General features: G+C 43.7%; 1 protein-coding gene across 6 annotated transcripts in view; it reads left to right on the top strand.

Annotated features, from left to right (window-relative positions):
• The window catches only part of susd2 (sushi domain containing 2), a 233,071-nt gene that overhangs the window by 191,936 nt on the left and 17,991 nt on the right, over positions 1 to 23,144 (top strand). For 4 of the 6 annotated variants that reach the window (XM_060843721.1, XM_060843718.1, XM_060843720.1 and 1 more), the window contains 4 exons: positions 934 to 1,182; positions 5,789 to 6,061; positions 6,533 to 6,709; positions 13,776 to 13,872. In XM_060843721.1, the coding sequence (XP_060699704.1) occupies positions 934 to 1,182; positions 5,789 to 6,061; positions 6,533 to 6,709; positions 13,776 to 13,872 (796 nt within the window). Of the gene's footprint in view, positions 1 to 933; positions 1,183 to 5,788; positions 6,062 to 6,532; positions 6,710 to 7,954; positions 8,026 to 12,813; positions 12,900 to 13,775; positions 13,873 to 23,144 lie in introns of those variants that run through there. The other 2 variants (XM_060843723.1, XM_060843722.1) reach the window with 2 other exon arrangements.

Raw genomic sequence — 23,144 nt, 5'->3', positions numbered from 1 at the left:
TGGCAACAGCCTTGTAAATCTTTTCTGAACCCTTTCAAGTTACACAACATCCTTCCTGTAGCAGGGATGCCAGAATTACACACACTATTCTAAAAGTAGCCTTACCAATATCCTGTACAGCTGCAACATGACCTCCCAACTCCTACGCTCGTTGCACTGATCAATAAAGGAAAGCATACTAAGCACCTTCTTCATTATTCGATCTCAGCAAGGGGCCCAGCAATCACTTCCCTAGCTTCCCACAGAATTCTGATCAGGTCCTGGGGATTTATCCACTTTCATGCATTTCAAGACATCCAGAATCTCCTCCTCAAGGACATTTTTCAAGGTGTCACCTTCTGTTTCCCCAGATTCTGTATCTTCCATATTAAAGACTGATGCAAAATACACATTTAGTATATTCCCATCATCTGCAGTTCCACACTTTGACCGCCTTGCTGATGTTTGAGGGGCCCTACTTTCTCCCTAGTTATCCTTTTGTACTTAATATATTTGTTAAAACCCTTTGGATTCTCTTTAACTCTATTTGCCAAAGTTATCTCATGCCCCCTTCTTTGCCCTCCTGATTTCCCTCTTAAGTATATTCCTACTGCCTTTATTCTCTTCTAAAGATTCACTCAATTTCTGTTGTCTATAGCTGACATATGCTTCCTTCTTTTTCTTGACTAAAACTTCAATTTCTCTCACCATCCAGCATTACCTACACCTACCAGCCTTTCCTTTCACCCTAAAAGGGATATACTGTCTCTTGGAAAAGCAGCATCTGAGGAGCAGGAGAATCGGCGTTTCGGGCATGAGTCCTTTGTCAGGCGACAAGAATGCAAGTCTATCTTTGTCTCTTTCTAAATGAGCCACATTTTTGGGCGAAGGCACCATGACACCACAGGGTGATGTATCAGAGGGATGTTTATTTGGCTTCTTGTCCTCCCCCAGGTGTTTTTGTGTATTCGGCCACCCCGCAGAATGCTACTGTCATGTTTCCATCTGGAGCTGGTGTGGAAACGCGAGCAAGGGGTGCGCTCTTGAGTATCACGGTTCTTTTACCAGACACATTCATGAACTGGACAGAAGGTCTCTTTGGAGTAATGAGTAACAGCCCAGATGACGACTTCACCTTCAGGAATGGCTCAGTTCTGCCTGCTGATGCCAGTCCGGAAATGCTCTACGAACTGGGTACCAGCTGTGAGTAGACCTCTCAAGTTGCTAATTCTCCCTTTTGACCCAGATCTAGACATGCATTTTGCAGCACAGCCTTTTAATTGAATTCCAGCTGTAATTTAGTGATGTCTTTTACTAAATAAATCCAACATAACTTGTCAGTTATGACAAATGGCATAATTTTGCAAGCAACCATTTTGCTTTGTGATTGGTGCAGTGGTCAATGGTTTGATTCATCTGTTTCTGATCATTCGATTGGTAACTGAGTAGGGCCCACTTTGCTTGATTGGTTAAACCTGGGAGTTAGAGTAAACAGAAAGGCATAGCAGCTTGAGGTGAGATTAATAATGGGTGAAGGCATTTTATAATTGGAATAATGTTTTAAAGTGCTGTAAAACAAATTACTTCAGAACAAATCAGCAACTGGCAAAATGATTCACTATTCCAGGGTCATTCTGATCACTCCCATTTTCTATTCTCATACTGGTGAACTCCCCTCCTGCTCCCTCCATCTTTAGTTTGAACCCAACAGCTCAGAGATGAATTTGTCATTAAGGTTGTGGTCTCTGATCTGTCTTTGCCCTTCCTTGCTTCCCTCCCTTCCTCTTCGTGAACAAGTCAGACACCCTGTAAGATTACCCTCTGCCATAGCCCTGGACTTTCTCTTGTTTCTCGCCCGTTTCCCCTTAGGTCCTCTCCAAGCCCATCCAGTCCAGAAAATGTACCTTGTGTCCCCTTCACACTATTCCCAGGAAAACTGGTGATCACCCAACTTCAATTCCTCACTCTTATATTAGTGAATGGTGTCAATGATTCCCTCTCCTGTTTTAATACTCTTATGTTTGCAAAGCTGTCATCAGGCTGAAAACACAATGCTAGATACCTGCTGCTGGCACTCATGACTGCCTGTGGCCTGTCTCTTTGCTTGTCTGATACTTGCCAAAATCTCCTCTCGTGAACGATCAGGAAGGTTGATGCCCTCTGACTGAATTCAGTGGTCATCTGCAAAGCAACAACACTCGTCTCTGGCATTCAATCAAACTGCAGATTCAGCAAGATTGTGAGTTTGAAACAGGAGCCGGAGGAACAAAGAACAAAGAAAATTTACAGCTCAGGAACAGGCCCTTCGGCCCTCCAAGCCTGAACTGATCCAAATCCATTGTCTAAACCTGTCGCCCAATTCCTAAGCATCTGTATCCCTCTGCTCCCCACCCTCTCATGCATCTGTCCAGACGCATCTTAAATGAATCTACCGTACCTGCATCTACTATCTCTGCTGGCAATGCATCCCAGGTACCTACCACCCTCTGTGTAAAGTACTTGCCACGTGCCTCCCCCTTAAACTTTTCACCTCTCACCTTGAATGCCTGACCTCTCGTTATTGAATTCTTCACCCTAGGAAAAAGCTTATCTCTATCTACCCTGTCTATACCCGTCATGATTTTGTAGACCTCAATCAGATCCCCCCTCAATCTCCTTTTTTCTAATGAAACAATCCTAACCCACTCAGCCTCTGTTCATAGCTAGCACCTTCTATACCGGGTAACATCCTCATAAAAGAAGGGGTTACAGATTAAGCATACGGGGTAAGTCATTTAGGACTGAGATGAGGAGAAATTTCTTCACTCAGTGAGTCTGTGGAATGCGCTGCTCCAGAAAGGAGTTCAGGTCAAAATACAGTAGCGCCTCGACATACGAACGACCCCGTTCATGAACAAATTGGTTTACGAACAGGATTGTATGTAAAACTTTGCTTCAATGAAATTCAAGGTATGAACCAAGGTACGAATGCATAAAGCCCATGTGCGACCACGTGGTTTCATTGTTCTGCTTTGCTATGCGCTTGTTGTACGCAAAAGCTCTTGGGCCCCGCGTGATCTCATTCAGTTTGTCTTTGGCGTGCACGCTGTGAACAGCGTTCGTTGCTACGTCCAAGCATTCTTACGCTATCCGAACAATGGGAAAAATTGATTCAGTTCGCAAATCAGGTCCCGGAACGGATTAAGTTCGTAAGTCGAGGCGCTACTGTATTGAATGTTTTCAAAAAGGAGTTAAATGTAGTTCTTAGAGCTGAAGGGAATCAAAGGGTATAGGGAGCAAGCAGGAACTAAGTTGGATGATCAGCCATGATTATGTTGAATGGCAGAATAGGCTCAAAGGGCTGAACAGCATGCTCTACTCCAATTTTCTATGTTTCTAAAACAAATTCCTTCCTGACCTTGCCCTCAGTCTTAGCCAGTTGTGTGTGGTGACTGCATCACATAATCTATACAGATCAGGCTCTTCAGTGAAAGGCAATGGATCAAAAATGTAAATCCTATTTATTTGACGTGAATCACTTGACAAAATTTAAAATATAATCATATTTTTAATAATAATGTTTTATTTAAAACATTTTTATAACTATTTTGAGGGCATTTGATAATTCATTTCAAAAAGTGTTATATCCAGAAATATTTCAAATTCTGATAAATTGTGTTTGAAAAATCATCTATTTTACATTTTAACCAGATAAATCAGATGTTAATGTAAATGACATTTAACAAGATCTTTTAAAAGTTTTCACGTTGATCTTTTTAACAAGGTTTATCTGAATTGTTTAAAATGTAATTTGCATTAAAACAATGAAACTATCTAATGAATCATCTTTAAAATATGAAATGAATGATCTTCTAGAATTATTCAATTGAATCTATTTTCATGTTAGAATATCCTTTCTGGGAATGCATCTTGTTGATGTTTTTGTGAAATAAGGAGGCTCCTTAGTGCTTGGAAGGGGACAGATTTTTTTAAGTGCAAGCATTTTGTTATTAGTGAGAAATCAACTGAAATTCAAGGGAAGCTCTATTAAATATTCAGCTTAGTAACAGTCATTGCAAGAATCTGTGAGCCTTGGATTTGCGGCAACTTCTGAATTTCAATGCTTTAGTCCATATTCCAGAAATTACTGGACATGCTTCAGTGCTCCAAATGCAAAATATACTAAAGTACTGGGACTGCAAAATCCACCCCAATGTTTTTGATCTGTGCTCCACATTCTACTTATTAATCTGACTCCATTACAGTGTTCATGTCCTATTCACCCCGAGTGCAACTCTCCTCCGCACTCCCCCCATCCCCATCCAATATTCCTTCTACAGTGCAAAACTCCACGTCTGCATTATTGTAAGTCACTACCCTGCCTCAGCCCGTTTACCCTATCCATGTTTTTGTAACTTCTGGGCTCAACTATTCCAAATCTCTTTTGGCTGATCTCCTATCTTGCAATTTCCATGAACCCCAAGTACATTAAAAACTCACCATTGGTCGCTATTACTTGTTATTATTACAAACCTGCAGTTGAAACCAACTCGATTGGTGGTACAGAGCTTGCCTATTGCTGAGAAAGAATCTGCATTTTGTGCAAGATTTTCTTCTTGCATTCATCAGGACAATTTGCAAGGTACTAATAAAAACGGAAACTGGATACTGTGTGAGAAAATTGTACAGATTGATTGGCGAGTGGACTCTGATTGGTAGAAGTGTTGTCGTGGAGAATATATCAGTTAATGATGACTGACAGTTAACTGCCAAGCTTTGTTTAACCTTAAACTAAGGAGATTGATTCTGTTTAGTCAAGGCAGTGTTCCGAAGATGAAATGGAGGACAGCTGTCATGTAATTTGTTCAACTAAAAGAGACGTAATGTGTATGTGAATCTTCAATCTGTGAAGACCAGGGCCCCATGCATTCATAAATGTAGCTTTCAATAGATGCAAATGTACCACACTGCAAGTCTGACTATCAATCTCAAATTGGTTTAAGCACAGTTGTGACTATTTAGCAAATGCTATCCTATCATAAAATCACATCTAATATTGGATGCTTAGAGTGATAGAGTCATAGAGATGTACAGCATGGAAACATATCCTTCGGTCTAACTTGACCATGCTGACCAGATATCCTAACCTAATCTAGTCCCATTTGTCAGCATTTGGCTGATGTCCCTCTAAACCCTTCCTGTTCATCTACCCATCCAGATGCCTGATGTTGTAATTCAACCCACTCCACCACATCCTCTGGCAGCTCATTCCATACACATACCACCTCTGTGTGGAAAAAATTGCCCCTTAGATCCCTTTTAAATCTTTCCCCTCTCACCCTTAAACTTAAGCCCTCTAGTTTTGGACGCCATAACTTGGGGAAAAAACCTTGGCTATTCACCCTATCCATGGTTTGCATTTTGCAAACATGGGTTGGTTAGGTTTAAATGGTCGACGGGACTTGTTGTCCCTAAGTTTATTGTTTTTTTTGAGTTGTCCTGATGAGTGCAAGTCAAAAAGCTTTGACAAAATATTACTCAGACGTTCCCAAGCCTACAGAAATGTGAAACCCCTTCCACCCCTGTCCCCATCAACACACAGACTTTTCAGATCCAATCCCAGTTTTTATGAGTCATTCCCTCATGATTTACTTTGACTCTTCCAGTTCTATGATCTCATCAGAAACCAGACTAGACACCACACTAAGCTCTTCAGATCGAAGCAGCCACTACTTTTGTTCCAGATCTTTGAATTGGCAGGTTTTGATTCTATAAATGTGTCACCGCATGTTCAGAGATCTTCTTCAATGCATTTATGTTTCCTTCCTAGGGGCAATTGAAAACAAAAGTTCTCTCTTCACTTACGACAGCCAGTTCTTGCTGGATAATTACTTGCATGTTCCGAAGCATCACCCAGATTTCACTCCCGTTTTCTCAGTGACGGTTGACCCTGCGGGTCCATTGTATGCTGAAATGTCAGCACTGTGTCAAGGGAACAGGTTTTGCCAATTTGATACGCTTGTAACTGAGGACCTTCAGGTGGGAAACGCGACAATGGCCTCCTACGAGAGTTACATGAAGCTGGTCGAAAGCCTTGAGCCAGGTGAGATATGTTTGACCCTTTAAAGTGTCTGCATAAAATTACTTAGAAATCACAGCACTGTACATGACTATTCTTATTAATCTATGTCAGCGTTTCTGTACACATGAATATCTCTTATCCTGCTCTGTCTAATCCTGTTACAGCTTTTTCTATTCCTTTCTCCCTTATGTGCTTTGAATGTCATGAATCAGTGATCTAAAGAACCAGTTTTAAGTATAGCTTCCATTGGTTGTGAATGCATTTTTCAGATCTGTGCCCTTGAGGAAGGACTCATAAATCCTACTTTCTTAAGCTGTCAGTGTTTGACGAAACGTTTGTTGCAGACAGCATTATCATATGAAGATGTTCACAATAGCACAAGAATATTCAGTGTTAGGCAGGATATTATAATCTTCTGAAACTTCTTTATGTTTCTGAGTATTGGGTTTCACATCACTTATTCACTCTTTCCATTCGGTTTTGATTCTTCAGTGATCGCCTGTGGGTTTCTGGATGAGCCCAAGAATGGGGCAAAGAAAGGGGACCTCTACTTGGTTGGAGCATCTGTGAATTTCACATGCAATCAGGGCCACGTCCTTTCAGGATCAGCTAGGCGCACATGCCTGCCATCTGGGCAGTGGTCCGGACAGCCCACCTTTTGTATATCTGGTAAGAAAGATATTTTTTTTACAGCTCTGCACACCATGAGCCCAACACACCCTGCATAAGAAACAGAAATCCGTGGGATCTGATGGGATTTGTGGAGAGAAGCAGAATTATCATTTCAGGTTCTGTCACCTTTCATTGGGAAAGAGCGCTTGCTGCTTTTATTTCAGATTTCCACCTCTCTCCTTATTCACAATACAAAGAAACTCAGGAGGGAAAAAAGATCTCCACCACTTTACAGGGAAAAGAGAGGCAGAGAGGAGCATGTATTGTGACTTTGATTGTCATCCAGCCACATCTACTCAACCATAATTGCTCCAAAATTCTTCATTTCTCAGCCCATCCACTACACACCAGCACAGTGCCTTTCTGGTCAATAAATAATATTTCCATTACAATGTTACTAAAACTGAGCTGTTTATGCTTGTGCACCTTCTTAGTGACCGGTTAGGGTTGTCTTTGCTGTCCTAATGCTTCCAGGTAGTGCCAACCCATGACTGCAGCTCCCGGGAGGAAACTGTGAGATTGAACTGGCTTGAATGTGGGCAACTGGTTTTGAACTGATCTCAGTTGGATTCCACTGGAGAGCACAGTGGCTTGGTGGTTAGTACTGCTACGTCACAGCGCCAGGGACCCTGGTTTGATTCCAGCCTCAGGCGACTCTCTGTCTGTGGTTTGCAGATTCTCCTCGTGTCTGTGTGGATTTCCTCCCGGGGCTCCCGTTTTCATCCCGCAGTCCAGAGATGTGCAGGTTAGGTGAATTGGCCATGCTAAATTGTCCATAATGCTGAGGGATGTGTAGGTTAGCTGCATTAGTCAAGGGAAATGTAAGGGTATGGATCTGGGTGGGTTACTTTTCGGAGGGTTGGTGTGGGCCTGTTTCCACAGTGTAGGGATTCTATGACCAATTCTGCTGGGGTTGTCATAAATTCTGCTGGGGTTGTCAGTGGCTGCGTGAGTGCCAGTACTTTTCAGCCGACACCAGTTGTTTACCCAAACCAGTCAAAACCATTCCATTCCAATAGCTCTGTGGCCATCCAGTTGTGTGTGGGCCCCTCCACCTCCACTGATTATTTCTCTCTCATTCCGTTGGACTCTTCCCTCTCCAATCTTCACCTTCCCTCCTCCTGCGCCGACTACATTTGATTTTGCTCTGTCCCTCCTCATGATTGGATACGCTCTCTCAGTGCAAACTATTTGAGGGGTTATGTTTGTTGTCTCATTGATTTTTACATTTTGTTTATGCAGAAGCAAAATTGCAAGAATCACACAAGTGACAGTTTCAAAGGAGATTGGCACGTTTTGAAAAGTATACCTGATCTTAATTCAGTTCTTGAGAATAAACTCAGTGCATGTACAAACTAATACATTGGGAAGATTTCATATCAGAAAGAAAAAATTCAATAAAACAAATGATTTCATGTTGTCAATCACAGACTTTGTTTCATCTTTATTCCATGAATATTCAGTGGGATTGGATTTTTTCTTGTACCCTCTGGGCATTTTGTCACGTTCTCTAAGGTTTTGCAGCCCTGCCAGCCCGCTGGTGGTAAACTGCCCTCTTTCTGCAGGGTGAGCTCCTGCAATTCTCGACATTATGTCGCACCGTCTCGCCATGAGGTGGCGGGAGCAGTCTGGGTTGGCTGACAGGAAAACAACTGGGCACCTGGCAGTGTGGCAAGGCTGGGAGTCACAAAGGCTGTCCCTCTGAGAGAGGAAACAGGGTACACTGCCACTGTCCAGAACTGCACCTCACTGAATGTTATCATCTGCTCCAGCACAGATTGCTCGAATGTTGTGAGAGACCAAAGGTAGACAAGCAGGAGGCTGGAAGAACATAGTAAGCCAGGCAGCATCAGGAGGTGGAGAGGTCAATGTTTTGGGTGTCACCTTTCTTCAGGACTCAGTAAGAGGCCTGCAGGCCCCTTGGAGCATTGAGATTCACAGATATAATGGCAACAGTTGGAGCTTGAATGGCAGAAACTGGACCATGAGCAGCACAGACTGAATTTTCCCCTCTATCTCAATCTGAGGTTCCCCTCAATCTCAGTCAGATCTTCCCACGTATCGCAGTCTGACCTTTCCCCCCATGTCTCAGTCTGACCTTGCCCTTCTGGCTCAGTCTGGTCTTTCTCCACGCATCTCAGTCTGACCTTTCCCTCCATCTCAGTCTGACCTCTCTCCCGTGTCTCATGTGACCCTTCTCTTCCATCTCAATCTGATCTTTCCCCCCATTTCTCAGTCTGACCTCTCCCCATGTCTCAGTCTGACCTTTCCCTTCTGTCTCAGTCTGACCTTTCCCCCATGTCTCAGTCTGACCTTTCCCCCATGTCTCAGTCTGATCATTTCCTTCTGTCTCAGTCTGATCATTCCCTTCTGTCTCAGTCTGATCTTTCCCCATGTCTCAGTCTGACCTTGCCCCGTGTCTCAGTCTGACCATTCCCTTCTGTCTCAGTCTGACCTTTCCCCCATGTCTCAGTCTGATCATTCCCTTCTGTCTCAGTCTGACCTTTCCCTTCTGTCTCAGTCTGACCTTCCCCCCCATGTCTCAGTCTGACCTTCCCCCCGTGTCTCAGTCTGACCTTCCCCCGTGTCTCAGTCTGACCTTTCCCCCATGTCTCAATCTGACCTTTGCCCCCATGTCTCAGTCTGACCTTTCCTCATGTCTCAGTCTGACCTTCCCCCCATGTCTCAGACTGACCTTTCCCCCATGTCTCAGTCTGACTTTGCCCCGTGTCTCAGTCTGACCTTTCCCCCATGTCTCAGTCTGACCTTTCCCCCATGTCTCAGACTGACCTTTCCCCCATGTCTCAGACTGACCTTTCCCCCATGTCTCAGTCTGACCTTTCCCCCTGGTCTCAGTCTGACTTTTCCCTTCTGTCTCAGTCTGACCTTTCCCTTCCATCTATGTCTGACCTTGTCCCCAGTACCTCAGTCTGACCTCTCCCCTTTGTCTCAGTCTGACCTCTCCTCTGCCTCTCAGTCTGACCTTGCCCCGTGTCTCAGTCTGACCTTTCCCCCATGTCTCAGTCTGACCTTTCCCCCATGTCTCAGACTGACCTTTCCCCCATGTCTCAGACTGACCTTTCCCCCATGTCTCAGTCTGACCTTTCCCCCTGGTCTCAGTCTGACTTTTCCCTTCTGTCTCAGTCTGACCTTTCCCTTCTATCTATGTCTGACCTTGTCCCCAGTACCTCAGTCTGACCTCTCCCCTTTGTCTCAGTCTGACCTCTCCTCTGCCTCTCAGTCTGACCTTGCCCCGTGTCTCAGTCTGACCTTTCCCCCATGTCTCAGTCTGACCTTTCCCCCATGTCTCAGACTGACCTTTCCTCCATGTCTCAGACTGACCTTTCCCCCATGTCTCAGTCTGACCTTTTCCCCTGGTCTCAGTCTGACTTTTCCCTTCTGTCTCAGTCTGACCTTTCCCTTCCATCTATGTCTGACCTTGTCCCCAGTACCTCAGTCTGACCTCTCCCCTTTGTCTCAGTCTGACCTCTCCTCTGCCTCTCAGTCTGACCTTGCCCCGTGTCTCAGTCTGACCTTGTCCCGTGTCTCAGTCTGACCTTTCCCCATGTCTCAGTTTGTGGTTTCATTGCTGCACTACGACTCCAAGAAGATTTCACTTGTGTTGAGACAGTGCCCAAAAACTGGTCTGCCAGTGTCTTCATGGTATTGGTCATTGGGGTCACTTAGCTCAGTTGGCTGGATGTTTGTGATGTAAAGTGATGCCAACAGTGTGGGTTCAATTCCTTGCTTTTTGGCATGGTGACCTTCAGGTTAAACCCAGTCATGTCTCTGTCTCTAATGAATTAGGGGACCATTGCCATCTCTCACCTTTCCATCTCAGGCTGAAAGAACAACACTCACAGGTACAGCTTCAAGTTTAACACCGGTTGAAATAAACCTGAGTGGAGATTTCTTCTTATAGCCGCTGTATGTGTTATCTGACCGCAACCACCTGATGAAGGAGCCGCACTCCAAAAGCTAGTGCTTCCAAATAAACCTGTTGGACTATAACCTGGTGTTGTGTGATTTTTAACTTTGTTCACCGGCTCCTCCACATCATCTTTATCTGACCTTGCACTTCCAGGTCAGGTGTCATCCTATGAGGGAGAGCATTTGTTTTAATTTCTTACTCAGGAATTGTGCAATATCAAATACTCGAACACGTACAATTAACCATGTGATATCCTCCCCTTATCAGACCAAAACATGTCTGCGATTATCCTGCTTGGTGTATGTAGCTTAGACTGAAATAACTCCACAGAGACCAGTATCTCATCACCATGTCAACTTTTATTTCCACATAGAAAGTCCTTGACTATAGTACTGCCTTTTCAGAACCAGCCCTCAGACTGCCAGAATCTCTGACCCTCCTGTACTTATCTGTCAGCCAGGGCTCCCTGATTGGACCAGATTAATAGCCCCACCCCTTCAACTCTTTCTCTACACATTCATAATCTGCCTTTTGTCCCATGTCAGGTCAACATCTTGAAAAACTCCTTCATGAAAGCTCCCACACTGAACAGCAATAAGGTTTGATGAGAGCACTTTCTGCACCATTGTCATTGTGTCCATACAACTTATCAATACAGATGTCGAACTCCTCCAGCCGTACTTATTATTTCACACGGACAGTATTGGCATCACTCAATTCACCCGTCAGCTCCTTCCAAAGTCATCACCACTACCACCTTAAAGGACAAAACAGCTGATACATGGGAACACCACTATTTATAACCTCCTTCCAAGCTACTCACCATCCTGACTTGGAAATATGTCACCGTTCCCTCACTGTCAAAATCCCGGAATTCCCTCCCAAATGGAATTGTGGGTATCCTGACAGCACATGGACTCAAGCAGTTCAAGATGGCATCTCAACATCATGTTCTCAAGGGCAATGGGGATGGGCAATAAATACTAGCCCAACCAATTTTTCCCACATCCCATGAATAAATTTACAAAAAAAACATGGGAATGCCCCTATTCTCCTTGACAGTGATGCCAGCTGTCTGGTAGGTTTACCAATGCCCATCAGCATTCTCTTGTAAAATGCCCATCAAAGGCTTAGTTTGAGTGCAATGCAGCAGAGCTGGTTAGCAATCTCTGATGAGCTGGTCAGGAACCTCTGAGGAGCTATTCAGGAATCTCTGAGGAGCTGGTTACCAATATCTTAAGCACTGGTTAACAATTTCTGAGGAGCAGATTAACAATCTCTGGGGAAGTGGGCTATGAACTGATATCCCCCCTGCTCAGGCCTCATTGATGCCCAGTGTCCTAACATGTGCTGCTCCTGACCCAATATTACAGTCTCAGGCATACATGGTCCCAGTATCTGTGCTTCTGTTTACAATTGTCAAATCAAGTGCTGTGGCCTCTTCCTTAGATGTCTGACACATGACACTACAGTGTCAATGGGTGTCAGTTCTTGGGCGTCTGGTAACAAAAAGGTGGGAATGATTGATCTGAGGGAAATTGGGTGGCTGGAGAGCTAGATGTCCATGGACCCACCAAGTAGCTTGCACTTCATGCCAGACAGAAGAATTAGGATAACGTGGGAGTTGGGAAGGGCCGTAGAAGGGAGGAATATAATTAATTTGAATGTTCTCAGCAATAATGTGTTCAACAGACTGACCCAGCCAGCATCATAAGATGGCGCACTATTCGATCTAGCTGCCTGAGATAATTACAGACATCCCTGTCCCTTTGCCCTTGTATATACCACCTTTCCTTATAAGAGAGAAAGATGGATCTCAGTGAGTGGATTATAATCTACTTGGATGGTGTGCCTGCTATTGGATGAATCACTGGAGGTACTTGTAGAGGAGCTGCACAAAACGGCTTCTGCATTGTTAGATATCACTGAACCAGACAGAAACAAGAAACTGCAGACTAATGAAGATCTGATTAATTTCAGAAGTAACGGTTTAATCCGAACCACAAGGCAGGACAAATACAATTCTGAGAACAGGTTGTTTACAAGAAATTGTGATAGGCTAAGACAAAAGTGAATGCAGTCTTTGGAGAGTTTGATCGCTTGTTACCAAGCAAACATACTCCATGCCTGACTATGAACAATGTATATAAACCCTATGCAAACTCTTTAGGTTGTCGGATTCTTTTGGTGGTCTAGGAGTACTCATACTTCTGGGCGGAGCAGAGTCTACCGACCTGGCCGTATCGAAGAATAAACAATTGCTTGTGTGATTGACAAAGAGTCGTTTACAGGTGTGTTTATTGACCGATCGCGCAATCGAGAGACCCTGGGGGTCCAGATCTTCATAAGCAGCAAGCAGTGGCTGTGAGGCTGCGTAACTTTGGAAAGTGTGTGAGGGTGAAGGGTATCTGAATCTTCTTTGTGAGTCCCTATCACTGGTAATTGCTGTTGAGTTTGTGATACATTGTGTGAGCGATTGATGGGCAGGAGATGTCCTTTGAAAATGTATCCACTGACCTTGACCATCTGGCTGAGGTCATTGGACCTGTGACCTCAGTTCCTCAGGGTCAGATTGCTAGATTTGCCTTTGCTGGATACCTGCTCCAACACTCTGTTATGAAGATAAGGTTGAAGGCCTCCTGAGAGAAACTCTGCATCTCTCTTTCTTTTCACCTCAAGTGCAGCATGGGAAAACCCGACAGGTCTCTCTGTTGCCTCTTATCTGTGTCTCATCTTGCAGTCAGTTCCTGAGTAGATGGTCAGCTGCAGCTTTTGTGCACAATTCCCTTTTAAGAAGGGAAGGCCATCTCTATGATGCACAGGCTAGCTCCATCGCAGGTTGAGCATGGCAGCACTGGGCTGCCTCACTGAAATGGAAAAGCAGCAAAAAAAGGCCTGGGAATGGGCTAATTGTGAATTGGGAACTCAGGTATAAAAAAATGAGAACTTTTTCTCACACCTATTTTGACACAAATGAATTACCTCGTAACTATAATCAATTATGGTCAAGGAGGGAATGAATGGATGAAGTAATTTTATGCTTATTTTGCGATATCTGGTGCATGAAACATAATTAGTGAAAAGAGTCTTTGAAGCATATGACCGTGGTAATGCTTAGTCTTTGTTTTACAGAGAACATTCTGGGCATCGTGCTAGGAACCTTACTCGCCGTGTTCTCGCTGGTTGTAATTGGAGTGATTTTATTCGTGAACGAAAAGCGTCTGAAATTGTGAGTTAATTGTTTTTTTTGTGAAGCTCTTCACTGTCATCTTTTTTGTCTCTTGTTTTTTTCCTCTTCTTTCTTCCCTCATTCTCCCCTTCTTCTGCTAAAGGAGTGGCTCATATTGAGCTACAGCCTGTGGGCACCACCTGCTTTCCAATCCCTTCTTCTCTTGGCATTTTTTCTGCATCAAACCGAAACATGCTAGTCATCAAACCTGATCTCATCCTCACTTAGCAACAACTTATATAGTGCCTTACAATTATAACGAGACTTGGCTAGGAGCCCAGACTGCTGTAAATGGTTTTACTTTGTTAACACAGCTGTGGAAAAGAGGAAACTTTGGTGATTGACAGCTTTATGATGCTGTAATAAGCTATTTTTCTCTGTGATCACTTTTGTTACTGGCTCAATGTTTATTTGTATAAGATAAAGAGGTGCTAGCTGTTATAGCTTCTTAATGAAATTTTAAATTGATTGACATTTTTTGGGGTTGTAACATGGGCAGTTTTTTAAAAAGCAAATTATAATGAGTGTGTTTTTAAAGCAATTGTGCACATACTATTGTGACAATTTTCATTGGTTCTGCGCGGTGTGCTCACTGATTGATTGATTTATTGTCATGTGCATTGAAGTACAGTCAAAAGCTTTGTCTACGAGCAGTACAGGCAGATCATAGTGAGCATGAATGTACAGAACAAAAGATTTAGTTAGAGGCATGTAGATTACATTGCACAGGGCGTACAAGAGAAATCAACGTTAGCAGGATCAACATTATTGGAGGCTACATAGTACATTCAATAGATTAGAAATGGCAGGGAAGAAGCCATTCCTGAACCTACCGGTGCATGTGTATCTTCTGCCTGATGGAAGCGGTTATAAGAGAGCATTACCGGGGTGTGAAGGGTCTTTGATGATGTTGGCAGCCTTTTTGTGGCAGTGAGCCATGTAAATGGAGTCCATGGATGGAAGGTTGGCTTCCATGATGGACAGGGCTGTACACACAGCCTTCTGTAGTTTCTTACAGCCCTGGGCAGGGCAGCTGCCATACCAGGTCGTTATGCACCCGGACAGTATGCTCTGTGTGAATGGGCATGGAAGTGCCATCAGTTGCCATGCAAGGCATTGGTTGGCTTGGAAGTGGCATAGGCAATAAATGGATGATGTAAGGGGTGAGGGCCTAAAATATAAGTTAACATAAGGGATGAAAGACCAGAGAACCGAAGAAGGCCTTTTGAACAGCACAGTACATTTGTGTGTACTCGTGGCCATTTCCAACTCTGTTTTCCACCGACCTCCCCCACAGTGAAAATTTTGTCTGAAGGGTCACAACCTGCCTGGTTGGATTTGCCAAGTCAAGGAATTTCCTGACTGAGCTATCTGTCTCGATAGTGAAAATCGAGCCCTCACTGCTTTCTCTGGTGCAACAGTCCAGAACAAAGGGGGATAGCTTTTAAATTAGAGCAAAGACATTCAGGAATCCTGTCAGAGAATACTTCTTTACACTGCCTTATCTGAAATGTCATTAGCTTCATTGAGATTGATATATTATTATTAGGTAGGAGTCTTCTTACTCATGCCAAAGATAAATGAAGATAGTACATGTAAGCCAGGAACAGCAGAATCGATTCGAAGGGCTGAATGACCTCCTGCTGTGTCATTGGGACACAAGCCATTTGGAGGTGATTTAGTGTGAAACGTCTGACCGTTTGAGTTCTCCTTCACTCATTTGGTGGATGCTTTAAAGTTCCTAGTTTTAAAAAGAAATTCTTCCGTGGGATATAGGATCACTGGCAAGGCCAGCATTTATTGCCCAGTCCTAATTCCCTGAACTATGTAGCTTGTTAGGCCATTTCAGAGGATAGGTGTAAGTGAGGACTGCAGATGCTGGAGATCAGAGTCAAGGGTGTGATGCTGGAAAACTACAGCAGGTCAGGCAGCATCAGAGAAACAGGAAAATCGGCGTTTCAGGTAAAAGCTCTTTATCATTTCAGAGGATATATCAGGGCCAACCAAATTGTTGGTGAGATTAGCTGCTATGAATGATTGAGCCTGAGGCCTTCATTTTTTTTAGATTAGACTTACAGTGTGGAAACAGGCCCTTCGGCCCAACAAGTCCACACCGACCCGCCGAAGCGCAACCCACCCATACCCCTACATTTACCCCTTACCTAACACTACGGGCAATTTAGCTTGGCCAATTCACCTGACCCGCACATCTTTGGACTGTGGGAGGAAACCGGAGCACCCGGAGGAAACCCACGCAGACACGGGGAGAACGTGCAAACTCCACACAGTCAGTCGCCTGAGTCGGGAATTGAACCCGGGTCTACAGGCGCTGTGAGGCAGCAGTGCTAACCACTGTGCCACCGTGCCGCCCAACATGTGCTGTGAAGCTCAACAATTTACTGAGCTAGCGTAGTTACCAACAAACCCACTGAGGGATCTATTTAATGCTTATTTAATGGCAGAGAAAGCTGAGGTGTCTTAAATGTCACGATTGCCAGCAGAGACTGCCTTCAGTCAATGACCTCTTGGCAAGCTTCTTGCATTAATTATTGGTTCGGAGAATGCTTCAATTCATATTTTGCATTTTAATATGTTCAAACACAAAACAAACCCCCATCACAATTAGTTCTCACCATTTTTCTGTGAAACTGGCATCAGAAGTCTTCATGCTATAATTAATGAACCACTTGTTATAGAGATCTGCATTGATAACTTCAAGAGAAGGAGCAACAAAAAGATGCAAAAGGCATCTTATTGATAATTATTTGAGCAGCTCTTCTGAATGTTGGAAAGGGATAACAGCATGAAAAAGACAAGCTAGCCCCTTGTCAATGTTGGCTGCACCCTTTTCCCATTGGGTCAATGGAGAGTGAGACATCTACCTGACTAATCCACCTAACCTACATGTCCCTGGACATCATGGGCAATTTAGCATGGTCAAACCTCCTAATCTGTGCATCTTTGGACTGTGGAAAGGAACCCATGCAGACATGGGGAGAATGTGTAAACTCTCCACAGTCACCTGAGGCTGGAATTGAACTTGGGTCGCTGGCACTGTGCACCAGCAGTGCTATCCACTAAGCCACCATGCCACCCCAAGGATAAGTCACTTCACGTTGCATGGAGAAACCAGAAGCTGATTGGATGATCCCCATTGGTTTCCATTATCTAAAGTTAACAAGGTACTTACTGAGCCTAACCAACATCCACCGTGTTGGTAAGGATGGCCCTGTACCATATGCAACCAAAATCACAGGTGCCAATGAATGGGATAGGGACTGTGGCCAGTGCATATTTATCTGGGAACCAACCATTTATATTTCCACCCTCGGTGTTGGCCCAAAACCTGCTGCAGAGGGAAACTTCAAATATGGAGCTGAAAGAAGACCCGTCCTGCAGAATGAATCCTGAATATTCTTTACAGGAATAACAATGTCCTGCTTCATTTGGAGTTTAGGCCCCCCCCCCCCCACTTACTAAAGGAAGGTTAAACTTGCCATAGAGGGAGTGCAGCAGAGGATCCCTGGACTGAATTCCTGGGATGCAGGGACTGTCCTATGAGTCGTGAGTGAGGAGGCTGAGCTTATTTTCTCTGGGGTTTTTGAAGAGGAGGTGATCTCATTGAAAGTAACAAATTTCTTATAGGATTGGATGGGGTAGATGTAGAAAGGATGCTTTCCCCTAGCTGGTGATGTTAGGAGAAAGGGTCCAGAACCAAGGGGGTAGTGTCAGGATAAGGAGTGATTATATAGGACTGAAATGAGGAGGAGGTTCCTTATCCAGAAGGTAGTGACTCCTTCGAATTCTCTATCTGAGAAGTTCAGACCTTGTTGAGATTGTAGACAGTGATTGATAGTTGCCAATGACATCAAGGGATACAGGGATACTGTGGGAATGTGACATTGAGGTAGATGAGCAGCAATACTCCAGAATGGTGGAGCAGGCTGAATGGCCTTCTTTTATTCTAACGTTTCTATGGAATGTCACCTATAAATCCTTTAAATCCACTATGATTCAAGCCCATCAGTTAGCTGCCTTGCACAATATTTATGGCTATGTTATCATTGAATGACTGTGGTATTAGAAATAACTTCTTGGATTACAATATTGCAGCTTTTATGTCTATGTACATCTCACTGATGTACAAAGTACAGTATAATTTTAAGACCACAAATATGGGAGCAGAAGTGGGCCACTTGGCCCATTCAGTCCATCCCACCATTGAATCAGATCTCAGCTGCTCTGATATTCTCAGCTTTCCTGCCTATTCCTCATAACCCTTGGTCCTCAGACTGATTAAAAATCTGTTTGTCTTAGCCTTAGATATACTTATTGACCCAGCCCTCTGTGGTAAACAATTCCACTGGCTCACTATCCTTGAGACACAAGTTTCTCCTCATCTCTTAGTCTGCTCCTTACTGTGTGATAATCTCATCTGGTTCTAGACTCTTCCAAAAAGGGACAGTAACTTTTCAGCCTGTATCTTGTCAAATCCCCTTTTACAATAAAGTCACCTTATTCTCTTGAACTCCAATGAGTACAAACACAAACTACTCAACCTGTGCTTGTAAGAAAATCACCACAAAGGTGGCCCAGTGAATTACAGAATCCCTATAGTGTGGGAACAGGCCATTCAGCTCATTGAGTCCACACAACCCTCTGAAGAGCATCCCACCCAAATCCATTTCCCTACACCCCTGCATTTCCCATAGCTAATCCACCTACCCTGCACATCGCTGAGCACTATGGGTGATTTAACATGGCAAATCCATTTAAGCTACATATCTTTGGACTGTGGGAAGAAACAGGATCACCCAGAGGAAACCCACACAGACTCAGGGAGAACATGCAAAGTCCACACAGACAGTCACTTGAGGCTGGAATTGAACCTGGGTCCCTGGTGCTGTGAGGCAGCAGTGCTAACCACTGAGCCACCGTGCTACCCAGATCTGCTCTAGTCTGTGCCTAATACTGAATTAGCTTCCCTTAGTTAAGGCACAAAACCTGTTTGCAGTTTTCCAGTTGTGGCCTGACTAGTGCCTTGTGCAGTTTTAGTAAGATCCCTCAACTTTTATACACCATTCCCTTGGCAACACTGGCTAAATGTTTCATTTATCTTTTCTAAGACATGCTGAAATTGGATTCTAGCTTCTTTGATTCACACATCAGGATCTCTAATCCTTCTGTATTGCAGCTTTCTGCAGTCTTTCCCCATTTAAATAATATTTTCTATTCTTCCTGCCAGAGTGCGGAACCTTATTTTGATTTGGCCAGTCTGAGAAGATTTGACTTTTGGTGTAAAGTAGATTGAGGGATGGTGGGCCCCACCTTCCCCTCTACAAAACCAAGCTCTTATTGAAAAGGAACCCAGGTCATCTGCTGGTTCCCCTTGGTGTTTCTCACATTGGTAAGAGCAGGCAGGCTAACTTGCAATTGCTCCTGAGTGAAGCTGAGTAAATAAGTGAGCGTATAAGGTTGTGTGTGTGTCAGGCACAATGATAAGTGATGCACAGGAGTACAGAACTGGATGAATGCAAAGTCAAGAATATCAGAAAAAGGGAGGCCATTCTCCTCTTTGAGCCTGTTCTGTCTTTGAGTCAGATCATAGCTGAGCTGAAACTATCTGCGTTTGCTCTGTATCCCTTACCAAAGCAAATTCGATCTAATTTTTGTGATTTTTCAACAGACCCAACCTTAACAGCATTTTGTGGAGAAAAATTCCAAATTTCCACTGGTCGTTCTTTTAAAAGTGCAGGTAATAGGAAAGGTAGATTAAAGATAGGCCTGTATTTCGATGGGAATGGAATATAAAAGTAGGGAGTTATTGGTAAAACTGGGTAAGGCTCTGGTCAGACCACAACTAAGTGTTCTAGCTGTAATTTTAAGGTTATGCTGCATCGTTCTCAACTCCGCCACCAGAGGGAATAACTTGCCTTTATCAACAATATTAAATGATCTTCTCAGAGTGAACGAACACTGGATGGTAGGCCAGAAGAAGGTTTGCTTAGAGTGCGAGGCATACCATGTTTTAAATAGAACTGGTGTAGAATTTCTCTCCATGTTATATGTTTAGAGCTTTCTTCCACAAACGGTAGTGAATGCTGGATCAATTGTTAATTTTTTGTTAATCAAAGGCATTAAGGGATATGGGACAAAGGCAGTTAGGCCACAGATCAGCCATAATCTCATTGAATGGTGGAACAGTCTTGAGGGGCTGAATGGCCTAGTCCTGTTCTTATGTTCATAGGAAGACAATTGTGCCTCATTCTGGACTGTGGTCAGTGAAAGGTTACATCATGTGCTATGCTTAATATGCTGTCAATTTGATATCAACCAAAGTTAAAATAACAGCCCCCTGTCTGTTCAATGTCAATGTAAACAGCACCAGAATACAACAAACCAACACGAGGAATGAATTTTTCTGAAAAGCCTTCTGGAAGGTAGGATGCAAATTCCCACAGTGGTCTACCCCTCCTCTAACCTTGCAGCGGAAACCTGGAATAACAAAGGATCAGCCCTCAATGCTGAATAAGTCCAGTGAGAAATTACCTTTGTGAAGGATTAAATAGGCTGGGAGTTGACAGTTTTGACAGTCAGCACTTAAGAGGCTTTCTACATAAGACTGACAACAACTTTGGTAGCTCTGTGTGCACAGTTAAGTGTGGAAATCCAGAAGTTGCTGTTTATGACCTGTAGTTCCTCCATAGGGTACATTGGTACAGTCTTCACAGATCCAACCATCACAGAGGCCTGGAATCTCCTTCACAGGGTGTGTGTGTGTGTGTGTGTGTGTGTGTGTGGACTGGTGATCTGCTTTGGGGTTCCAGCATTGCGATCAACATTTAGAAGAATACAGGATGAAAGATCCTTCAGTCCTCAGGGCGCCCATTCCCTTGTACCCATTGTCTCTTGCCAGGTCATGCCCTTTCCAAACCCAAAGCCCTTTGTAGCTCCTCAGTCAACTTAATGCCGACCGGAGAACCTTTCTCTCATGGCAAAAATTCAAACCAGATGATTTAACATAAACTACAACGCTTTTGTACACTTGGCTGGCTGTTGAATGAAGATGGTAAGAATTATTTAGTCAGGAGGAGCTGATTTATAACAGCCATACTAAATTATACCTACAGTCGAATAACGCTCTGGCTCTAAAAAATCTAACCTTATAACTACAAAGTTTCATTCCATCAGAAGAATATTGGATAATTTAGAATTCATAAACAATTTTTATTTTATTTTTTCAAGATTGTTAATCATGTTCCAGTTTCTTCTCTAGTCCCACCTGTTAGTCCCAATCTTCATTTCATTTTCTGTTTAATAATAAAAATGTGAGCTAAAACCCATACCTTTAGCCTCCTTCTTGGTTGTATGTAGGAATTCTGCAACCTAATTGTTTGATCAGCTTCCTACTTGTTGGTGGATATCACAAAAAAACCCTTTAAATCCTGCCAAATTCAGAGTATGTTGGAATAGAGAACATGCCTTAAAGTTACAATATCTTTGTTACAATAGCTTTCATCAAGGTCAGTAGTGGGCACATTCTTGTCTCTGCAAAACCTGGGCAATGACTCATACCTGTTACTGCACTGACAATGGAAATAATAAGTTTTTGACTTTTTTTTCCCAAACTCCTGATGACACAAAGATCTAACTATGGTTTAAAAACTCTCTGAGCTTGCACTCAGCTGAGATTTGCATGGGAAACTTGGGGCATGGGTTTAACAAGGAGAAAATGAGGACTGCAGATGCTGGAGATCAGAGCTGAAAATGTGTTGCTGGAAAAGCGCAGCAGGCCAGGCAGCATCCAAGGAGCAGGAGAATCTACATTTCGGGCCGATTCCTGAAGAAGAGCTCATGCCCGAAATGTCGACTCTCCTGCTCCTTGGATGCTGCCTGACCTGCTGCGCTTTTCCAGCCACACATTTTCAGCATGGGTTTAACGAGCCATATTTTGGTGTTGGCCAATCCACTTGATGAATTATCTCAAGGCCTAACAGTAAATGGAGGCCCTTTACCTTTTGTTGTAAAGTGAATTGTTGTCATTATTCAGGAGTGTAGGAACAGGAGTAGGTCATTCAATTATTTTATGGTTGATCTGGATCTTAACTCTAGTTATCTGCCTTGGGTTCCAGATCCTTTGTCAAACCAAAATCTGTCAATTGCAACTGCCAAATTTTTAATTGATCTTCATCCTGAGCAGCTTTTTTTTGGGAAGAGAATTCCAGATTTCCATCCCAGTGTGTGTATAAGTGTTTCCAGACATCATTCCAAATGGCTAAGAACTAATATTAAGTCTAACTTCAATCCATCCTTGTTTTGGATTCCTCTTCTTAATGTTTAGGATGGCATGGTGGCTCAGTGGTTAGCTCTGCTGCCTCACAGCACCAGAGTCCCAGCTTCAATTCCAGCCTCAGGTGACTGTCTGTTTGGAGTTTGCACATTCTTCCCATGTCTGCGCGGGTTTCCTCCCACAGTTCAAAGATGTGCAGGGCAGGTGAGTTGGCCATGCTAAATTGCCCATAGTGTTAGGTCCATTAGTCAGAGGGAAGTGGATTACTCTTTGGAGGGTCAGTGTGGATTTGTTGGGTCGAAAGGCCTGCTTCCACACTATAGGGAATTTAATCTAATCGCTGGCCTCATAAGTTGGCCATCTTTACTCAGCTCTGCTCTAAGGAGGATGATCCCAGCTTCTCTCTTCACACCATGTGATCCTATTGCTGTTTGGTTTTTTTGTCACATCAAACAGGTGGTCCTCTCTCTGTTGTGATGTCCTTTTGCTTTCTGTAACAGTTTGAAATGAGTACATGTACTAAGCTAATTGTTGCATCTCTTCAATACAGTATCTGCTCCTCCCTTGACAATAATATTGGAAGTGGGAGTGAAGAGCTCAGCTCCTAAGTCTTTTGTGATCTGTACCCTCTTCCTAGTTGTCTGCTGCTGAAAACCTCATCTGTGCCTTTGTTACCTCTGGACTGAGCTATCTGAATGCTCTGAAGAAGGGCCATAGAGTCATAGAACTATACAGCATGAAAACAGACGCCTCGGTCCAACTCGTACATGCTGAGCAGATATCTGAAATTATACCAGTATTTGGCCCATATCCCTCCCTTCATGTACCCATCCAGATGCCTTTTAGATGTAAGTAAACACGCAGCACCCTCTGCATGAAAAAGTTGCCCCTTAGGTCCCTTTTATATCTTTGCCCTCTCACCCTAAACCTATGCCCTCCAGCTTTACATTCTCCCATCCCTGGAAAAGACCTTGTCTATTTC

Source organism: Hemiscyllium ocellatum, chromosome 24 (assembly GCF_020745735.1).
Source record: "Hemiscyllium ocellatum isolate sHemOce1 chromosome 24, sHemOce1.pat.X.cur, whole genome shotgun sequence".
Lineage (NCBI taxonomy): Eukaryota > Metazoa > Chordata > Chondrichthyes > Orectolobiformes > Hemiscylliidae > Hemiscyllium > Hemiscyllium ocellatum.
The sequence above is the reverse complement of the archived record's forward strand: the minus strand, read 5'-3'. Positions and strand labels throughout refer to the sequence as shown.